At 47.9% G+C, this 19,359-nt stretch overlaps 1 protein-coding gene across 2 annotated transcripts in view; it reads left to right on the forward strand.

Moving 5' to 3' along the window:
- The first annotated feature begins 3,320 nt into the window (after positions 1-3,320).
- LOC144791811 (CD5 antigen-like) overlaps positions 3,321-19,359 on the forward strand; it is an 855,436-nt gene continuing 839,397 nt past the window's right edge. For both annotated transcript variants that reach the window (XM_078666590.1, XM_078666592.1), the window contains exon 1: positions 3,321-3,601. In XM_078666590.1, the coding sequence (XP_078522716.1) occupies positions 3,508-3,601 (94 nt within the window). In that variant the 5' untranslated portion in view covers positions 3,321-3,507. The remainder of the gene's footprint in view (positions 3,602-19,359) is intronic.

The following is a 19,359-nucleotide window of genomic DNA, read 5'->3' on the forward strand; positions in this document are numbered from 1 at the left end:
ATGTTACAGTGTGTGTGGAGGGTGGGGGTGTGCATGTGCGTGTGTGTGTAGGTGCATGTGTGTGTGCTAGTTATGCATATGGTAACTGTTAGCAGGACTCCATGGTGAATGTGAGTGTATAGTTATTGAAATCAGTGTGATCCAATTCGGATGCCCCTGGTAAAACATAGCACTAAAGGGTGGTTATGGTGCAGCCTCGTCGCCAAAAAGGGATGATGGACTGCTTGCATCACAGAGCGGGAGGTAAAGCCTCAGGTACTGGAGTGTGGGCTGCTGGAGACAGGGCTCCTTCAGAATTGCAGCTGTGACCTTTGTTAGCGAGGACCTACTTATCATCCTGAGCACAGCTAATTAGATGATGGGTGGTGAGAGCAATGTAAGAAGGGGGATCTCTGCAGAAGGATTGCCCCTCTGTTTGTTTGTTTCCAAAGTCCTACTCCAGAAGACTGATGACTAAGCATGGGCGGATTTTGCGAATTGGCAATCTGCGAACTTGCGTATTTACGGATTCGCAATCTGCAAAATCCGCGAACTCTCGCGAATTTGCGGATTTTTTTTTTTGTGTTCGCACGGGTTTCTGCCAGTTCGCGAGGGTTGTGTACGAGTTCGCAATTGCGTACTTACTTGTCGGCTCGCAACGGCCGCGACTATGTTGTTTCTACGTCTGGTTCATCATCACAGGTTCACAGCACCCTCTGTTTCACCACTGCCACCCTCTGGTACACCCGTGCCACCCTCTGGTACATCACTGCCACCCTCTGGTTGGTTTATCACTGTAGATTATGGGGGTGAAAAAAAGGAAGCACACCTGCCCTGCTTCAACTGACATGAATTAATTTGGGGTTGATTAATGTGTCACTGAATTTAAACTTCCAGTCTGGCAGGCACCTGCTTCCTTATCTGTAATTTGCTTTCTGTTGCAGTGCAATTTTTTTTTCACAGGACCTTTGTGGCCTACTTATAGCTATTCTCTGAGCCTGCTGTGAGGGTCAGAGCAGGGTCATAGAATAGTTGCAAGTAGGCAACTGAACTCTGAAGGGGCCCCTCATGAAGCACTAAAGGGAATGGTTACTAATGATAAGATTGAACTTTTGCACCTGCTGAGTGCTTTCAGTTTTGTCTGTAATTGCTTTCTGTTGCAGTGTAATTTTTTTTAACAGGGCCTTTGTTGTATACTTGTAGCTATTCTCTGAGTCTGCTGTGAGGGTCAGAGCAGGGTCATAGAATAGTTGCAAGTAGGCAAATGAACTCTGAAGGACCCCTCAGGAAGCACTACAGGGAAAGGTTACTAATGATAAGATTGAACTTTTGCACCTGCTGAGTGCTTTCAGTTTTGCAAAAATCCAAATATCCAGCAGCATCCACAAAAAGTAACCCTTCCAGGTCAAGATCCAAATCAAAGTGACCAGCACATGAAGAAAGCACTGGGAGGAGCCTGCTGGACAGGAACAGGAAGTTGGAGACTGTGGGGCACTTCCTTCCTCCCACCCCCCACCCCCAAAAATGGACTCCTTGCAAAGAAAAAGTGCAGGCAAATGTCAACCTCGGGAGTTATTCTGATAAAAATCACAATCTTCAAGGTTTATGCTGCCTGCTGGTGGATTTCTTGCAATCTCGCAATTGCGAGATTGTCGCTGCCCGCCGCATCTACGTGTTCGCAAGTGTTTACTCCCGCGAAATTGTATAGTTTTCTAGTTGGCAAGTGCGACCAAGCAAAAAATCCGCTTCGCACGGATTTTACGAATTTTCGGCAAGTTCGCGGATTGCGAATTTGCCGAAAATCCGCGAGCGGAACGGATTTTACGCCCATGCTTACTGATGACAGCTAAGTGTGGAGTCTTCACACTTCATTGTGCTTATGTTTTGGGTCCTCCAGTTTGAAGACAGCAGTGTCACTATCTGTTGTGAGAACCATTACTTTCAAGAAAGTTAGTCTGCCCTGTGGTAGGAGAAGGTACCTTTGACAGGGAACTACTTCAAACAGGCTTTGGGGCAAAGACAATTGGATCAGCATCCCCTGTCTGTGTTCTCTATAAGGTCTATAAGAGTTTGAACCACTTGGTTCTAGTTTCAGCTCTTCATGACGAAGAGAGGGAGCACGCTAAGAACTACTGAGATCTAGGACTCCTGTTCATAATGGCCAATCTCCCTGGGGGAGACCATATCACCTGTGTTCTGTGCCATCTTGTCAGACGAAAAGTGTGACTATCTGGTAGCTGTCAGCCTGCCTAGCCCACGAAGACAGGGGTAGGGGTGTCGGACCTGCCAGGTGGATTACTGTGCAAGGAAGAGAATCTCAGCCACTGTGCTTGGAGCATGGGTCAGCTCAGAAGAGGATACTGAATCAAGGGAGTGTAACCAGCAATAACCTTAGTCTAGGAGTCTGCCTCGGGGACTCTCATCCTGCCCTTAAGCTTCCTGATCAAGATTCCTATTCTTGCTCAGCCATGACCATGATATTGCAACCTGCTGGAACAAGCAAACTAACCTGTGCTGGTTCTGCAAGGAACTAATACTGTTGTCTGAGGACCTATGACTGCAATGGGGGGGTGTATTTGTTTTTGGGCAGTAGGACTACCACAGCCTGTCCTGCCTCATTGCTGGAGCTGCTTAATTCCTTGACCAAGGGGCCCCCTGCCTGCCTGCCCACACTACTGTTGTGAACCGAAATAAGACCGCTCAGACTTCCTTTGTCTGCAGGTCTCATTCCTGTAAGGATTCAGTTGTTAATGTGAACAGCAGTATCATGGATGATGTCATCAATTATGTTGTTTGAGATGTCATCTTTGATGATATCTGAGCACACCCATCTCACTGAGGGTATCACATCAAGTAAAAAAAGTGTAGGGTGGATTGCTGAAACTAAACTCAGCAACTGTTAATTACTCTTAATGGTTAGTATATTTGAATAAGGAAACTACAGTCACATCTTTAGCCTTGATTGATGCTTGCACTAGAAGATGCAGCATTACCAGACAGGTGATACGGTGGTGATTCCCTAGTTGCATTGTAACAATATACAAGCTAATTGACAAATGCAATGTTTCATTAATAAATGCCATAGGATATCCACCAGAAACATCTATAACTTTTTTTTATTACCATATAGAGCAGATGAAAGATTAGTTTCTTGCATTTTTTCTCTTATTACTCTGGTATACTTTCATATTTTAATGCACGAAAACAGTATTTGTGCATGCCTATATAAGCATTCTAAAGGTAGACCTGTTGACTTTGACAGTGCTTGTATTTGCCTCTCTGCCAGACGACTTGGCCGGTTCTTTGCAAGTGTCTGTCTGAAATTCTCCTGGGAGGAGTTTGTAAACAGAAAAGAGTGCTCAGGGGAAATGCCTCAGGTGCACCAGACCTGGCCTGGCCGCTCCTTAACCAGCCCCACCCTGCTTCGAGGCACTCACAAGTGACTTTATTCAGGTTTTCTGCAGCAAACGCAACCTGAGGTGCGGAGGAAGGGGCATGTTTTCGAATCACAAAGAGGGCACGAGCTGAATGAAGGGGCTCAAACTGTGCGGCGAGCAGGAAGTAGTCATGGACTGTTTTGGAGCCTCCCAGGTGTTGCTGTCACTAATGTTCGCTGCTTCCGGTAAGAGCCCATTCAGATATATTGTTGCCGTTTGGAGGCAGAGCACACTATGATACTGTAACCCTTCTTTTACAACATGTTTTTATTTATCGTGCGCAGTACTGTAGAGCGGTTTCCTGGCCGTAACATGTTCCAGTTCTAGACTTTCACGCACGGAGCCAGTAGTTGTAGTCGCGTTTAAATAATTGGTTTGAAATAAAAGCTCACAGTATGCTGTAAAACGACAGCGAAGGCGGTGATCTCGAGCTTCCGTGGCGTGATTTCCTTATAAACTCAGTATGCTGTAAGCCTCCGTTGTTTGCAACTGTACGTTGTGTGCTGAGTCAGATGAAGTTGTAATATTTGCATTTTAGAAGGTGGATGGACGTCAGTAAAAGAAATGGAGCCAGCCTTTTTTTTTCCTTTGTGGGAGGCAGGGGGATTGAGAGGGGAGGGGGAAGAGAGAGTTTGAGAGTGGGGGGGGGGGGGGGGGCTGCAAAGCACGCAGTAGAACCGCCTCTTGCATATAGACCTCATCTGACAGAGCACGGACACGGAGGCGTTCTTGGCTCTCGCGACCGGAAGTTAATTTAAGAGTCGCCGATAGGGCGGTGCCTATAAGAAACGAATGGGTCGCCTTGGTTCTAACCCAGTTCATCTCGTGGTAGAACGTGGTTGTCCGAAAAAGCTTTTAGCGCGGTACAAATGATGATAGGCGTCAGTCACTGCCAGGCTATAATCCGACAAGCCAACGACCGATCTTTATAAACCTGTCATGTATGTGTCTCCAGATTGCGCCTCTTAAATTAGCTTTATGGATTCCAAATACGTTCTCAAAGTTATGTACAAACCTAGCTTCGTACTGATACATATGTGAACATGGCAAGTTTGTATCTGCATTGTTGGTGAGGAACAGCTTATATCTGTTTACTTTACAATCTAAAACCTTGTACATTAAATCTGGGCCACAACGAAGGATCCTAACGCGGGGGGGGGGGGGAGGGGGGGCAACCTTTCTGCCCTCATCCCAACACATTAAAGGGGGGCAACATTTGGCCCAAGACCAATGAATATATGCAAGAGTTTAAGTGTGATGAAAAAGTGTGTGTGGGGGGGTCTCTAAATCAGTCGTGACCAATGTATTGTATTGTATTATAATTGCATTTGTATAGCGCTTACTACCCCATACGATGTAATTAAAGGCGTGGATTAAAGTACATTTCTGTGACTGATATGTTCTTTCCACTCTGATGTTTTCACTTATTGCCTCCAGCTGCGTAACCAACAGCTGACATACATCTACAACTAGCAAGGACTATTGGCTTTGTCAGTGGTTGTTAGATGTTTAAAATACACGAGTAACAACGAGTGAGTTGTAAATATTTAATTTTGAAAATGCTTCATTTCTGAAATCATGAAACATCACTGAGGCCTATCGGAGTGGCAGTGGTCTTCAGAGTGTCTCTAAAACTCCTGTTATGTTTCGTCTGTTAGACATGTACGTCAGTTTTCCCACCACATTTCGTTAATTTCCGTACCTTACGTCTCATCTTTTTCCTCTGCAGCACCATCCTTTCACTCTCTCCTGGATGTATTTCCTCACATCTCTTTCACCACCTCCAAACAACCAATGCACCCACTCACCTGTAAGCACTGCATTTTCTTTACTTCATCTGTGTACTTCCTTCATGCACATTTGTACAGAATCCCAATTGCAACTGGAATTTTTTTTAAATTGTATTTATTTTATTTTAAAGGTTTTATATAGCGCTGGCTAGACCCGGAGGTATCAGAGCGCTTTACATGAGCATCAGATCATAGTTACAGGTTACATCGTTACAAAGGTTACACAGTTATTAGAGCATGGCTACATAGTTACTTATAACTTTTAAGGTCAGGATAAACAATAAGCACAAATACTTAAGGGAAAAAGCAGGCAATGGGGAAAGATTCAGGGGAGGGGGAAGGAGCTGGGGAAGTAGACAGGTAATGAAGGCGGGAAAGAGGAGGGGAGGGTGAAGGACACCGCATGGAAAGAGGAGGGGAAGGGTGACTGGGACACAAACCGGTAGACGAGTCAAAGCAACATCCAAAGTCCAGTAAGTTGTGATCCCAGGGGAAGTGGTATCACTTCCCTATCTCTGTTGCGGGAGGCTCCCTTTACGCAGTGGACTCTCTCAGAGGGGACTCTGAGACTCCAAGACCTACATACTGGATCCTTCCCAAAAAGGGGAGAGGGAGTGCTTTGGCAAGGAGTGCCATAACATACCTCAGCTGTGAGTGGCTCCCTTGGCGCAGTGGACTCTCTCAGCGGTACGCTGAGACTCCAGAGTATAAATATTGGATCTTTCCCCAACAAGGGGAGAAGGAGTGCTTAGTCAAAGGGCACAAAGGACAGGGGGCTAGGCAGACTAGCAGGCAGGGTGAGAGATTCAGGGGAGAGTGGATAGGAGCTAGGAGCTAGGGAGGAAGACAAAGAGAGAAAGAGTACTAAATGGAAACAAAATTAATTAATTAGTTGTTATATAGCGCTGGCTAGACCAGATGGAATCAGAGCGCTTTACGTGAGGGACAATAGTGTTGCAATTTACATCAGTTAAAATGTACATAAGTATTAAGAAAAACATTTAAAGAACATAGAGGACAAGGTGAGTGGAGCAAGGAAGGGTAAGGGGATAGGCTTAAGGGGCAGGAGGAAGATAGGACGTAGAGACGAGGGAACAATTTGCCCAAGGTCCGGCTGGGTATGTGAAGGCAGGGAGGGGGAGTCCACAACCCATCTCCTCTTTAGCTATATGGTAGCTCCACCGGGCATCAGCCAAATCACTAGGTCTTCACAGTCTGGGGTAAGTTCCGCAGGTTCCAAGTCCTGATGTGTAGGCAGGTTAGGGGATAGGTTCAAGGTCTGGTCAATGTCCAATTGTTGTCCCAGCGAAGTAAAACAACGTGTAGGGGTCCACTATGGAAAGCCATCTTGGGGTCAGGCAGGGGGCTGTACGGTGCACTGGTACTCTGGTGGCCATCCTAAGGTCAGGCATCAGGCAGTTAAAGTCAATATCCAGGACAGCGGCCGACAGAAAATAACAAATCCATCATGCACACACCATCACACGCACAGACATGCACAAGCACACACCAATGTGAGCACACTGATGCACACAGACACACACACATAGCCCGAAACATGCGAGAACACAAGCACACATAAAATCCCAAGCACTAATACAAAAACACTCAAATACATGCACACGCAAACACCATCACATACACAAACATGCACATGCACACACAAATGCGCTCACTCATACACGCACAAACACACAAGCACACAATACAGAAACTATCAAAAACACAAGCACACATAAAATCACATGCTCCAGTACAAAAATACCCAAGGACGTACAAACAAATGCATACACACACACACCATCACATGCACAGATAAGCACACAACAAATGTGATCACACACTCTGATTTGCGAAAGAAAGGTGCCCAGTGCTCTGGGCGCTCCGCAGGGTGGCCAAGGACTAGATAACCGTAAATTCTTTTTGACCCACTGACAGGCTGTGTGAGAAACTCACACTACCTTTACCCTCCAATACAGACCTCTCAATTTTGGCCCATTATAAACACCTGGAGGCGACTTAGTTCAAAGCATACACTATACAAGAGTAATATGCTACAAGGGAATAACATATAGCAGAAAAGAGCAAACACTTTAAGGGAATGGAACATTAAGTAAACATATAAACAGAAACTATGTTGTTGATATGGATTACCTTAATGTTTTATACATTCATTGTTCAGAAACCAATTTTGTGATGTTTAAGGACATCAATATATGTCCCAATAGGGACCTATTTTAATGTCTGCTTTTAATTACTACCAGATCGGAGACCCTGAGGGACCTGGTCCACTCAAAGGCCTGAGCATATGTAAGATATGGGAGACTTGGGCGCCTCTTCCTATTTTGCAGTGGGCCCCAGCTTTTTGCGTTATGCCACTGCTTAAGGTGTGGGTCGGAGCTTAGAAGCGTGCACAGCAGAGACATAACAAAAATACCTGGCCTAATGCAAGAAAGGAAAATGCCCTCTGTTACACTTATTACTTTCTGTTTTAGAGCCATAATTTGGGTGAAGAAGGCCCCTCAAACCCCAGTGCAACTGCACCTGGTTTACTCTCAATGGCTACGCCTGAGGTACATAGAATGGGATCAACAAGTAGTCTAAGAAGATATGTTCAAACCAGTCACTTGTTGCGAGTGCACAACAATTGAGGCTGGCCTTCTGCAGGAAGGGTGTGTGTTTACTACATTCTCAACAATAGTAACAATTTTTCGGTGTGCGTTGACAGCACAGTTGTGTGCGTGACCTAATGTGTGTAATATAGTGGACTTTGGGACAGTCCATTCAAACAGTGACTTACTTGGATCAGACTCTTTTAGACATCTTTTTGAGGCATTGTCACTCACATTTTAGATCATGTAAGAAGAGTATTTCTTTTTCACTTGCATGCTGTTTTGTAATTCATTCTGCCTTCAATGGAGTGCTTGCATGGGACAATTTTACATCTGAAAAGTACATACTGAAAACATTCTTTATTGAGTGCCTTTGTTATGACTTCAATACAAGTCTGACCCTAATTAGACCATCAATTATACCACACCACTAATAACACCAATATCAAAATTATCACCACAATTCCAATACCACCAACAATCCCATGCCACTGCTAATACCTACCCTAATACTACCACTATACATACCAATATCACAGATAACAGTATCACCACTGCCAATTCTACCATCACCACCAATACCCCATAGCCAAAAATACTAATCCAGCACAACCACTGATACCACCACCATCTACAATACTATCTATTCCAATAAGGCAATTACCACCAATACCACTACAATACCAACATCACAATTTCCACTTACACAAATACCAGCAATACTGAGATCACCTCCAATATGACCACTACTACCAGTGCCATCAATATCACCAGAAAATACTATCTATTCCAATAAGGCAAGTACCACCAATACCACTACAATACCAACATCACAATTTCCACTTACACAAATACCAGCAATACTACGATCACCTCCAATATGACCACTACTACCAGTGCCATCAATATCACCGGAAAACTTACAACCCAATCAATACATCCACCAGTACCACCTCTATAAAAACTATCACCACTAATACCCCAACACTAGCTTGTCTGTCTTGGCAGGCAGTGTCACATTAAGCCAGACTGATTTGCTGGTTTTGGACCTGTCAGTCTTTGTATGGTCTTCCCCCTAACTTTTTGCCTTCTCCCCTTCTGGTTTACTGAATTAGTGTTGGCCGCACCGGTAGTAGGCAGCCCGAGGCGATGACTCTTCAGCCTGGGACCGCAGTGAGACACAATCCCGTAGAGAGAGGAGGATCAGTGCTGGCTGCCTCCCTCGTACGTGTGGTGTTTGAGGGACGGTGCAGCGCGATTGTGCCCATGACGATGGACCCCCTTGCAGCTGGTGCTGGATGCTAGAGCAGCGAGCCGAGCCACTAGCATCAAAGGAACCCCGTAGAGGTGAGGCTGGCCTCCGGGGCCTCGCCCATGGCCGCAAAGAGTTGAGGCGGTGAGAGCGGAACGGGTGATGCTAGTGTCCGTGGCCTACTACAAGGCCCATACTGCAACTGCAACTTGCAGGGATGAGGCCGAACCGCCCAGGTCCCTAGAACAGATACACAGACCAGGCAGCAGCGGTGAGAGTTCCTCTATACAACTTTTTTTACTAATGGAACCGAGACAACGAGGGAACTAAATAAACGGTCTAAGTCTGTAGTGTGCTGAAAATGAGGCAGTCGAACCCTGGGATATTGTAGTGAGGGGCAGGCGGAAGGATGGAGGAACTTGGTGCCCCTCCTGGGCCTGTGAACTCCTCACGGCTATGCCTGGGGAGTGTGTGGTGGTGGAGGGTCCCAACCCCTGAGGAGATGGCCCCTTGGCACCGGGGGGCCGCTAGGAACAACACGCATTTACAATGCAACGGTCTCGCCTTTGCAAAAGTTAGAGCTATTGGCATTGTAAATGTCAAACTTTTTATTTATGCGTTAGTTTTGAAAACAGATAAATAAATGGCATTGTCATTTACAATGCCAATAGCTTAATCTCTCCGCAATGCGAGACCTATTGCATTGCATTTCGCTGCCTGTGCAAGAAAAGTGTGGGGTGCAGGACGAGATACGACAGGATGCATGCATATTCCGCTAACAAGAAAAGCAATAGTGCTGGGGTTTGACTTCACTAAGTGTGAGGGGGTAGAGGAAGAGGTGCGGGTATCCTCCACAGGAGTGGGGGGTCGGGGGGGGGGGAATTGTGCAGTTATCAGTTTCTGGACTCTCTGGGATATATGCCATTCTAAAGGAGGCCCAGATGTTAAATGTCAAAGCCTGCCTGGGCCGTGACCGCCTTATTCAGCTGTTGGGGGTCTGACACCCCCCTACGCCATGGCAAGGTGTTCTCTCGACCAACAGGTGGAAACTGGGAGGAGTGGTTCATGAGCTGGGGTGGGGGGGTGTCAGGCCTTCTCTGCCAGGGCCGCTCTTAGCTGTGACCTCCTTGTCCAGGGAGCACGTGCGCTCTCAAGCCCCCTCCTCCGGCGGTGAAGGGGGAGCCGAGGCCTTTCCGTTGCCTCAGACCTGCAGGAAGGCAGCTGCTCCCACCAGTTGCATGGGAGATGTTTTCAGATTTTTGAAGTCTGTGGCCTTGTGCCCGGGAAAGGCTCTCTTTGAGAAGAGAGACCGGGAGACTGTTGGAGGGAAGTGCGCTGCCGAAGCGGGTCTGAGGTAGCCACCGGGAGTGAAGATGGGGCGAGGAAGAGAACTCACGATGAAGGGAGGTAGCCGCAGGGTGACATGTTCGCTGGATGAGGGGAACCCACGGGGCTGTCTCTCACACTGCTGTCTCTCTCACACTGCTGTCTCTCTCACACTGCTGTCTCTCTCACACACACACTGTGGTTTCTCACACACTGCTGTCTTTCTTACACACAATGCTGTCTCACAATGCTGTCTCTCACACTGCAGGTGTGGGTTGTGGGTTTCCAGCGAGTACACATTTTTTTACTGTACGCCCACTTTCCCACCCAGAAAAAAAAGGTGTAGTCCTGTCAAAATATCCAACCTTTTCTAGTGTGGAAAGAGAACACTGTGGAGCTATCTAATACCATCAAACATGCATTGGTAGATATTTACAGATTCACAGTGCGTTCCAACCCTGGAAATATTGCTTTCCAACCTCTGTACATAGATTTTTGAAAAAATGGCGAAACACTAACATCTAACCCTTGATACAATGATCCCTAGTGTAATCTGAGAGGTATTATCAGAGCTCCGATACAATATGAACGCAGCCGTAATTTGTCACCTCGGTAGATTGTACGAAAGGTATAAGTGGATTTATTTTATAAGGACACAGAGTTTTGAAGTATTGTGACCCTTTAACTAGCAGATATTTAATAAAATTCCACACCATTGGATGGGGTACGGTTTACTCGCCATGCACTGTTGATTTTGCCAGGCTTGATCGGCTAGCGGGGCTGTTTGTGGAGAGTTGGGAGGGAAGTGGAGGTTTCAGCGAGCGGGTTTGCCGCTCCAATTTGGATGAGTGAGGGAAGTGGGGAGGATCGCATGGCTCGGGACCAGGGGGAGGTGCCTGTAGGGGGTAATTGTGTCCCAGACGGCGGGAGTTTCTAATGGCAGTATAGGAATGCTGGCAGGCGGGCGGGGGGGGGGTCGGGCGGTCAGAAGCACGTAGGGGATGAGTGGGTGGTGGAACTATTGAGGCAGTAAATAAAGAGGTACACGCAGACAGATCTATCAAGTCTGAGGCCCGTGCTCTTTAAGTTATTTGACGGACTCGAGTTAAAAATTTAAGTTTTACCTCACTCTGTCATCATTCATACCGCTAGATAGACCCGAAGGAGTGTTTGAAACTCTCCAGTCTGACCTCGAACAGCGGTGAGCGTTTACTGTGCCTCCTCAAATGAAATCAACACGTCTCCTACATATAAATCACTCAGTTCCCAGTACCTTCTTGCAATCCACTCTGCTGTCTTTGCCGTCTCTTTCAGGTTTTGAAAGCCTGGGCAGTTTCATATTTCCAAGTGAGGCATAAAGGGGGAGTCCCTGCACTACATGCATAGAGAAGCGCTCAAAGATCCGAGACATCAGTGCTATTAAATAAGGTGTTCCCGGCCACCCTCTCGTCTCAGCATGAAGTGCACCGTGCCCAGGCCCCAGATCATTTAAGGGATAATATCCTGCCAGGAGGTTCCTCGGAGGGCTCATGTGGAAAGGGGCAAGGGGGACACAGTGTTTAGGCAGCCTGGGGAGGAGGCAGCGAGGAGTTTAGTTGTTAAGTTAGGGGGAGCGCTTGGAGGGCCGCATTTCTGCTGTTTTGGCTGCGGGAGGTTTGTGGTCAGGATGGAGGAAACTGATTCGGACGGGGGTGCGGTTGGGAAGGGGCGGTAAGTTGGACAGCTGGGGAGGAGGTAGTGAGGGGTCTGGTGGCAGGACGGATGGAGGGGCGAGGCCGTAGCCACAGGGGACCTTTGTGGCTGGGGGGAATGGGGGGGAAGGAGTAGTCATGCTAATGCCTTTCATCCTTCAGAGGCCGGTTGGGTATTGCCGCGGGCGCTCAGACATGGCAGGCACGGTCTGTGAGGGGTGAAGAGGGTATTGGAAGGGAGGTTGTGGGGAGGGTGATGGGTGCCGAGCAGATTGTCACCTTCAGAGGTGACATGGATGGAGTGACCTGGGTTAGCCGGGCTGAGGGTGTGCGGTTCTACGGGGCGCAGGGCGGCAGCACCCGAGGCTGGGCCCATGGCCACGTGACGGACCTTGCAGCGAGCGCATGGAGGTTGGGGTACGGTTTGCTTGCCAAGCAGTGTTGATGGAGGTTTTGCCCTGCTCAATCGGCTAGTGTGGGCCATTTGTGGAGGGTTGGGAGGGAAGCGGAGGTTTCAGCGAGCGGGTTTGGGACTCCAATTTGGTTGAGTGAGGGAAGTGGGGAGGGTCGCATGGCTCGGGAGCAGGGGGAGGCGCCCGGATAGGACACACAGACAGACATACATACACTCCTGCAATAAACTTGAGCATCACGTGTAATAATTTCAGGACAAGCCACACCGACTAAAATTACATAACGGCGATAATGTGTTCTCTTAGACGAATACAGGGGTATGAAATGTTCGTTGCTGAGGCTGCATCTTCCCTCCCGCATACATGCGAATCCGATGAAGGGAACCCCAGAGCGGCTGGGGCCTGTGCGCTGTGCATGCCCTTTGCATTATTCAACACACCAGGTGAGCCTGCTCTGGTGCCCTCTGGACGAGCCTCCACCCACAGCCAGCAATCACCTGGACGGGGGCTGTGTGCTTCAGAGACAACAATACTAAAACAAGTTTCCAGGTGTCTGTGTGAGTAGCTCCGGGAGGGGGTGCGGGAACGGAGACATGGACAGCGGGATGAGGGGCGGGAACGGAGACACGGACAGCAGGAGGGGGGGCGGGAACAAAGACAATGGACAGCGGGAGGGGGGGCAGGATACAACCACGCGGGGGTCTTCAGAGGGGACCGGGAACGGCAACAGAGACGTTACCAATGCCGAAAAAAAAGCCCTGTAAAGAAAAAAAAAGTAAACGCCCCCTCCGAATGATGAACAAAAAAGGGCGGGGCTTAAAAAAAAGCAAGAAACGCCTACGAATCTGCTCCAGCCCCGAGTGACACACATCTCTTCCAATGGCTAGCCTCCATTTACGAAGCTAGCCAATGGAAGAGAGAGGCGGGTTAAAGCCCCACTGTTGAAGTCATTAAATCTTCGGCTCCGCCCCCACTACTTCGCAGTGCGACGGTAGCCTCGACCTAAAAAGTCCTAACCAGAAAAAATATATATATTACTAAATTCAAGCTGAACCTACTCATTTATAACCACAGACAACCCAAATCAAAACTTCATAGTTAAAGAGCTAGTATGGGACCATGATCCATTGCAATAGTGCTATATGTGCCTTATTACAAATGGGACAGCACTGAAAAGATTGTTTCAAGTTGATGACAGAGATCCAGTTTTAAAAAATCATACTTCTAGGAACCTTGCCATCACTGTGCAGGCTCAAAGCAAATAGAACGAGGAGTAACGTGGGCTTATATATACCAGAATTGAAAGAAAAACACAAGTACCCCCAACCCTCCTCCAATTGCCTGTAGTCCTTGGCACATAACTGGGCTCATAACATGAGGCAAGATAATTGATTTTTCCTCCAAGCGCTCATTCACTTTTGATCCTAAATACCTTGGCTGAATGCATATTTAGCAACCCTTAAAAACAAGTAGTGGAATAACGTGTGAAATTTAAAGAGCAACTGTAGAGAGACTGAAATTATCATACTATTGATAACCCTAACACAATCCTACTCGAATCTCTCACAGTGATCCTTCTTGCACCCCGACAACGCATGCAGTTCAATCTTACACAGGCCTAAGCCCAATTCCACAGTACAAAGATTACAGAGAGAGGATTTGAGTCATTCATGCTACTACATTTAAAATTAAAATAAAACACCTACTATTCACTGCCATGCAGACATTTAATATAATAACAAAACCGTTCCAATGAAGACATTTGTAGAGACATAAAAAGTTCAGAGGCCAGCGCCGTTATACCAACCAATCAACCGAAAATCAGTACGAATTATGCATGCCATAGGATTAACAGGATCTTTGCAGCAGTTAAAAAGTCGGTGTATATATTAATTTTGTACGCCCGTAACAAATGGATCTAGTGATTAAGCAAGGTATTAAGGAATAACGCCCTTTTGTTCAACAAAGCCATTAAAACTGCGACTGATGCTCAAGTGAAATCGGATCGATCACACAATAAAGGGACCTGCGAAGCCGCCAGCATAATGTAAGTTACAAAAAAATGTGAACCTCACTTCCTCATCCTCGATACAGCTAAGCTCTGCGTTCCATAACACCATAGCCCCACCTTGGTGGTCCTCGCGCATGACGTGGAAGCACTTCTCGCACAGGCTTAAAGCAAAGAAAACACATTTAACACACACCAGGAGCCTGTATGTAACACGTGCGGATAATCCTCAGCGCCCAGCGTAATGGTAGTAAGAGCTATACAAAAAGTATAATACAATGCGATACATATTCTGTCTGTATGCGTAAAAAAAGCCTCAAACCTTTTCCTAACTAAAGAGCTGCGTGAAAATACGTAGAGCAGAAACTTCTGCCAAGAAAATAGATACAGGGGAAGGGTACAGAGCAGAGAGGGACTGCTAACAAACTGAAGCGGGTTCTAGTGACACCTACATGGAACTGGCGGGGATGCCTTAGAGACAGAGTCCGGATTTCATTTTTAGAGGGGGTTAGCGAGGACCGTTTCCTTTTAGGGTAATTTTATGCAGAAACAATGATCGGTTTGATAATTACAGTCCAAATAAGTAGCAGACACAGAACTCGCGTGGAGTCGATGGGAAAGCCTGATAGGTGCTCCATATAGTTGCAGCACGGCTTGGGGGCAGGTAAACAGTCCCCGCCCGCAGGTGCCGGGCTCGCCCTGTCACACCCCGGGCAGGAGCTGTCATCCAGCGGGCTGGCCTGGGAACACACTGGGCCGCCCCCGGAGGGGCACTGACAGTTGGCGCATTGCCAAAGTGAGGGGTCGCCAGAGCCCGCCACCCTAACTTAAAGTAAACATTGAAAGCAGCCCGACTGCTCTCGGGGACAAACTTCACTTTGCAAACCCACAGGCCGAGGTCAGCTGCAAGTACAGGTCTGTGCAGCCCATATTCTGTGCCGGGCACCCCTTGGCTCCACAGCCCCAGCTGAGATATGCACTCCACCCGGTCACTTACCAGCAGACAGTCGGTGTTGACTTGGCTGGCAGGGTCCCGCAGCATTCGACTTTTTGGGGTGTGGGATGCACACCATTTTCCCATGATTCCTCTAATCTTGTCCATTATTTAAACAGAGTGCGTGCTGATTGGTGAGTGCCCTGTCCAAATGGCACCTGGATAAGAACATTCTTCAAAAGTGGGGCGACATCTTGCCCCAACCAACCGCACAGCTGAATTGCGCCATTGTGGCGATCATATATATATTCCATATTTGTCCATGTAAACATATTAATCCAAACATATGATTCCCTAGTTTCAACTTTTTCAATTTGATATACATCCACACGTGGAATGGAATGCCAATTTTCCGTTTTCTTATGTTCTAGGTGGGCCATACGAACCTCTTCCAAAAACATGAATGATGCAAATTCATCGAAGACAGTATTTTATTGTATGAAAAACCCAATGCATTTCGGGCTAAAGCTGCCCTTCATCAGGGGTCACTGTAATCAGAAGCACAACAATACCCATTATCACTTAAAGCCATCATTACATGTAGCGTAACATTACTAGTCAAAGGTGAAAGTTTATTTTTCCTGAAACTACATTGCCAAGTACTATGCGTGTCTGACCCCTTTACAAATCCCACACAAAGTAATCTAATGATCTCAACCAGCAAATCCTGTAAGCCACGTGAACTGTTCCCCCAGTATATTTAGTGTATTTAAAGTGACTCCCTTTTGTACCCACGGGACAATCTTCCGTCTAATTAAGGAGCCGTGTTTTAAACAGGTCCTTCCTCATGTGGCTCATACTCCTTCGCCCTGAATGATTCTAGCTGCTATCTCCCTTTTCCTTGCGTGCTCCAACCACCTTCTACTTTCTACCCACCTCGCTTAACCTTCCTTTCCCCTCGCATGTAACCCAAGTTTCGTTATTTCTCACCTCACACTCCCTCCTTCACTCGTACACATCACCATGCTATAGCGTGCTAATCCCTCCCCGCTTGGCTCACTTCGTACATTCCCCATACCTCAGAGTCACTCCTTCAATTAAAAATCCCATCTATACCCTCTAACTACCTTTCATTTGTTGTCTCCTCTAATGCGCACGTAATGCTCCAAACATCACTTCAACCTTCAGCCACATTCCGTACCTGCCATGAATATTTAAAAGCGGCCTTCATCATCTCCCATCGGCCTGGGCTTTCGCTCCACACACAGCTGAACTCAACAAGCAATCATTCCCTCCCTTCCTCGACCTTTATTTGATCACATGCTCCCTTTCTACATTGCTCCCGATTGGTGCACAGTTCTCACGTTTCTGCCGTCATTATTGCAGTGTTGCACAATTTAAATGCAAAAAAACATCATTTCCCGTTATGCACCTCAATGATAGACGAAAACCTTAACTACGTGCCACTTCATCACAGCTTATAAATAATAATTATCATTATAACTTCTGTTTGTTAAAGGAAATTGTTATTAAGTGCAAATGAAGGTTTATCAAGCTCATTTCCATATAAATAAAATGCTAGCTTATATGATGAACCATGATGTCTCGCCCCGTGTGGATTCGAACAATGTTAGTGAATTTTATATTTTCTTATCTCTTCATCTGCGGGTGCAATCCCAACGTCGGGCATACTTTCTGCTAGAATTCGACTTTGTGCATGGCATCCATTCGCCCCAGGCGGGCCTCCAAGCTCTCCCCGGTGTTTGACATGGTGGTTCCGCGGCGACTGTTTTCTGTCTCTTGGTTCAGTCCCTGAACGGATGCATCACCCAGAGGGGGTCAACTGTGTTCACCGTGGCGGGACATGAAGGGGAAAGTGGTGCCCGCCGTAACTCCTGGGCTTTTAAGTGACGAAGTTGAAGCCGATTTCTGCTGGGGTCGTTTTTGCTCCAGGTCCTTGGGGAGGGGCTGACAGTCACTGTCCTGCAGGGGAACGGAGCCTAACCAACCGACAAACATGTCCGCCTTCCTTTAAACACACGGGAGGGAAAGGGCCACGGTGCGCTCTGTGCATGCACGACCGACTTGGCGGACGCCCAGACCCAGGTTCGCTCGCCTCCGGCTCTGGGAGAGGCTCGTGCTTGACCGGCTGTCTGCTTACTGGAGCGGGTGCGGAAAGCGGAAGCGCATGCACTGAACTTGAAGCTGTGTCCGTGTGGTCTATTCTATTGGGAAACAAGCCGTGAGCGTGCACGCTCCCGAACTTCCGGTTTCGGGATGTGCACGCTCACGGCTGTCTTGAGGCGGGAGCGGTGGCAGCAGGAGTGGCGGCGGGTGGCAGCAGACGTCAGGAGTGGCGGCTAAGGCCGCTGATGCGGTAAGTGGGGCATAGTGGGGCATAGTGGGTGGGGGCCGGTGTGTGTCTGTGTGACTGTGTGTGTGTACGTGCGTCTGTCTGCGCGTCTGTCTATGTGTGTGTCTGTGTGTATGCCTGTGTACGTGCCTGTGCACGTGTCTTCAGCTGGCCTGCATAAGTGCGTCCACAGACAAGAAACGCCGCGCGTGCCCTGCTGTGTCTCCCTTCAGAGCCAACTCCACGACAATAGGTCGGGAGAGCTCGACCTAAAAAAGAAAAAGGAAGAAAAATGATTGCTTTCAGGAGGTGGACACAGTGATCCTAACATGGGAATTGAGTGGCCCGGCAGAAAAGCAACAAGAGGCTGGCTCCCTCCTGTGTGTTTCGGGAGACCCCCCAGTGTGGGTGCCGGGGATCCTGTGGGTGACCGTCTGCCAGTAATTGGGGAGAGTGTTGCCCTTAGGGGGTTGACGGCTGCACTGGTGCTCTCGCCCCCCTGTGGTGGCTACAACGGGACCTTGTACATTGTGATCTCTTGTGGGGACCCATGATTGTGAAAGACAAAGGAAACAGACTGGCACAGACCAATAGAATATCAAACGATGCACAGCCGGTGTGAGAAGGTGGCCTGGCATATGCTGTTCACTAGTTATAGTGGGCAACTTGCACCAATCCAAACAACCCCTTAGAGGTGGTAGGTTAAAGACAACCTGTAGGAGGATGGATATCTGACTATGGTTACCCCAGATTGTTTGCCTTGTGTTTAGCTGGTTTTCGACTTAGTTGGCCTGGGACCCTGCTAATCAGGGCCCCAGGCTATCTGCTCTCTCTGTAAAATGGACTCCATGTACCCTAGGTACATAACTAATTGGATATTGAGTCACCTTATCAGCCCCTGTACAGTGTTCTATAGGTAACCAGGGCATAGGTGCACCCAAGGCCTACCAGGGGCTGCAGCATATCTTTTGCCACCCCTGGCTGGCCATCCAAACTGACACAACTGGCTGATCACTCAGCTAGGGCAAGGTCGTGGACAAAAAGTTTCCTGTCTCAGGGAGGTGCTAACACCACCCCAGACAGGAGATAGTGGATTGAGGCAGGGAGGGCTGAGTGAAACTAGATACTGCCTGGGGCACACAAGGTGCCCCATGCATAGCCCAGTTCAAACCAGTGCTGGGGCACTCCAGCCCCAGCTCTGGTGCGAAACTGGACAAAGGGAAAGGGGTGTAACCACCCCCTTCCTGGGTCCCACCCATAGGAGGGACCTAGCAGGTAATCCAGCCCCTTGATATGGAATAAAGGTAGGAGCTGTGTCCATAGACTTTAAATAATCCTGAGTGAAACTTTGAAACAGAACTCTGGACCCTTCGACATCCTACTCGACGTAGAAGACTGAAGAATCTCCCTTGTGGTCAAGGAGTGACCACCCTGCACAAGCAGGCACCATCAGTGCTCAAAGGTTTTCTTTGTTGTTGCTCCTGCCAGAGCTCGAAAGACAGAGACTGACAAGAACCAGACTTCCAGACATCCGACAGCCCGATCCACAGTCACAGCAAAGCTG

Source organism: Lissotriton helveticus, chromosome 11 (genome assembly GCF_964261635.1).
Source record: "Lissotriton helveticus chromosome 11, aLisHel1.1, whole genome shotgun sequence".
Classification (NCBI taxonomy): Eukaryota; Metazoa; Chordata; class Amphibia; order Caudata; family Salamandridae; genus Lissotriton; species Lissotriton helveticus.